Here is a 2,841-nt window from a genome sequence, read left to right as displayed (position 1 = left end):
GCTAGCTTAGTCGCTCTGTAATTGAGGAGTGCTTTATGGTAATCCTCTGGATTCTTTTTGATCAATGCTTTGGCGGTCTGTACAGCTCGCTCCGCTTCTCCATTTGCTTGTGGATAGCGAGGACTTGACGTTCTGTGTTCAAAAGCGTAGTCGTTTGCGAATGCTTTGAACGCGTCTGAATCATATTGAGGACCATTGTCCGATATCAAAGTGTCCGGAATACCATGCCTCGCGAACGTTGCCTTCATCTTTTCAACTATGACATCACTTGTCGTCGTAGTTAATAATTTTACTTCGACGAACCGCGAGTAGTAGTCAACAATTAATAAGTAAGTGTTCCCTTTCAAGTGAAACAAGTCAGTCGCCACGATTTTCCATGGGCGAACCGGTATAGGTGTTTGCATTAACGGCTCTCGTTGGACGTTTTTGTTTTCTGCGCACATGTAACATGAATTTACTATGTCCTCTATTTGGCGGCTTAGACCTGGCCAATACACAGACGACCGTGCTCTTTCACGGCATTTGACTATACCCATGTGGCCTTCGTGAATTTTCTCAATTATATCTGGACGTAACACAGATGGTATGAACAATCGATCACCTTTGAAGATGATTCCCTGGGCGATTGACAGATCGCTTCTTACACTCCAAAACGGCTTTATCGCATCTGGAACGTCAGCTTTATGGTCTGGCCAACCGTCGAGAACATGTTTAGCCAATGTTCTACTCACTGGGTCTGCTGCGGTAGCATCGCGTATTTGCTGTAAGCGTTTGTCAGATGCTGGTAGGTTTCCTACGACGCAGTTAACGTATGCTTCCACTTGAGTTTCCAGTGCATCCTTCGCATTTTCGGTAGACTCCAACGGCGCTCTCGATAGAGTGTCCGCTGCGTGCATGTCCTTCCCAGGCACGTAGATTGGGTCATAATCATATCTCATTAGGCGCATTCGGAAACGTTGTATTCGTGGGGGCAACTCGTTAATCGCTTTACTACCTAACAAGGCAATGAGTGGCTTGTGGTCTGTCTCTATCACAAACTTCAGACCGACTAGGTTGTCGCTGAATTTTTCGCATGCCCATGTGGATGCGAGTGCCTCCTTCTCTACTTAACAAATCGCGTAGAGGCTTGGTCTTCTCTGCCAAGTCAGGCACAAATTTTGCTAACTGGTTTACCATTCCTAAAAATCGACGCACGCCGCCGACATCACTGGGTGGTTTCAAATGTTTTATCGCATTGATCTTGTCTGGATCGGGTTTTATCCCCTCAGAATTGATGACATGCCCAACAAATTTAAGCTCTCGCTTCTTAAATTCGCATTTCTTCGAATTCAGCGTTACACCAGCTTTTCTCATGTTTTCAAGTACCGCTTTGAGTCTGCGGTCGTGTTCAGCTTGATCCTTACCGTAGATAAGAACATCATCGACTATGCACGCGACACCGTCGAGTCCTTCGATTATCTTGAACATTTCGTTTTGAAAGTGTTCGCTTGCTGAGTTAAGACCGTATGGTAACCGCGTAAAGTGGTAACGACCAAACGGCGTTATGAACATCGTGAGTTTAGCCGATTCCTCTGACAATGGAATTTGCCAGAAACCGCTATTCGCGTCCAGCTTAGAGAATACACTAGCTCCTGAAATACCTGCAAGTGTATGGTCAACAACGGGCATCGGGTAAACTTCCCGTTTCACGCTCACGTTCAATTTTGTGAGATCAACGCAGATTCTCACGTCTTCACCATTCTTCTTCGGAACTACTACAATTCCTGCACACCACTCTGTTGGCTTTTCAATTCTCCGAATTACGCCAAGTGCTTCCATTTGCTCCAGCTCGCTTTTTACTTTTGGGAGCAGGGGTATTGGGATTCTGCGTGGAGTGTTCGACGCGTAAGGTTTGGCGTCTGGTTTCAACTCTATAGTGTAATCGCCTTCGAGCTTACCTAAACCCGTAAATAAATCCGCGTACTCCTTTCTGATATCGGTAGCGTCATTAATTTCATCGACTTTGTGTCTGGTTATGAGCCCCAATTTTTCAATGATCGGCCTGCTTAGTAGCGCTCGCCGTAAGTTTTCAACCACGTAAGCGTTTCCCTTTGCGACCTTTTTAGTTCCGTTGCACACAACCTCGAATTTGGCCATGAACATGCCGATTACTTTGAGCTGATCATGTCCAGGTCCATGCAATGTTACGTTTGGCTTTTTAAGCTTCTTGATACATTTAGCTGCTAGATCCTTTGGAACTACAGTGACATCCGCGCCCGAGTCTAACTTGAATTCTTCGGACACATTGTTAATCTTTACAGTACTAGTCCATGGTTTACTAGTAGTTACTCAATTTATGTTGACCTCATCGAGATACAATAATTCGCTTACATTTTGCGATGCTGCTGCGGACAAACACTTCCATGCGAAGTGGCCCTTCTTGCCGCATTTGTGGCACTTTGCGTCTTTCGCAGGACACTTATATCGGGCATGTGCGTTTCTGCCGCACCGACCACATTGTGACTTCGCTTTGTCATTATGCTTTCGCGTTGGCCTAGCGCTTTGCTCAACTCGCTTATATCTAGGCTTACTATGTGCTGGCTTATAAACCGCATCTACCACTTGGGGAGCTTCTTGTCTAACTACAGATTGTTGCTTCTTTATTGCTTCTGTTTCTCGTGCTAGTTTAACTGCTTTTTCGAGCGTTAATTTCGGGTCAAGCTGCATTTTCTCCGCTAGCTTTGTGTCTAACAACCCTACCACTATTCTGTCTGTCTCTTATACACATCTAGATGTGTATAAGAGACAGGCTTTATGGTAATCCTCTGGATTCTTTTTGATCAAGGCTTTGGCGGTCTGTAC

At 45.3% G+C, this 2,841-nt stretch overlaps 1 protein-coding gene across 1 annotated transcript; it reads right to left on the bottom strand.

Annotated features, from left to right (window-relative positions):
• Positions 1-83: 83 nt before the first annotated feature.
• Positions 84-938, bottom strand: LOC117102391 (uncharacterized protein K02A2.6-like; the record flags this gene model as incomplete). Its single annotated transcript, XM_033242643.1, has 1 exon — positions 84-938. A coding segment is annotated over exon 1 (855 nt), but the record flags the coding sequence as incomplete, so codon positions are not given.
• Positions 939-2,841: the final 1,903 nt, after the last annotated feature.

The sequence above is a fragment of the Anneissia japonica genome, unplaced genomic scaffold, assembly GCF_011630105.1.
Source record: "Anneissia japonica isolate Jap-2015-1 unplaced genomic scaffold, ASM1163010v1 scaffold285012_len62299_cov145, whole genome shotgun sequence".
NCBI lineage: Eukaryota > Metazoa > Echinodermata > Crinoidea > Comatulida > Comatulidae > Anneissia > Anneissia japonica.
The sequence above is the reverse complement of the archived record's forward strand: the minus strand, read 5'-3'. Positions and strand labels throughout refer to the sequence as shown.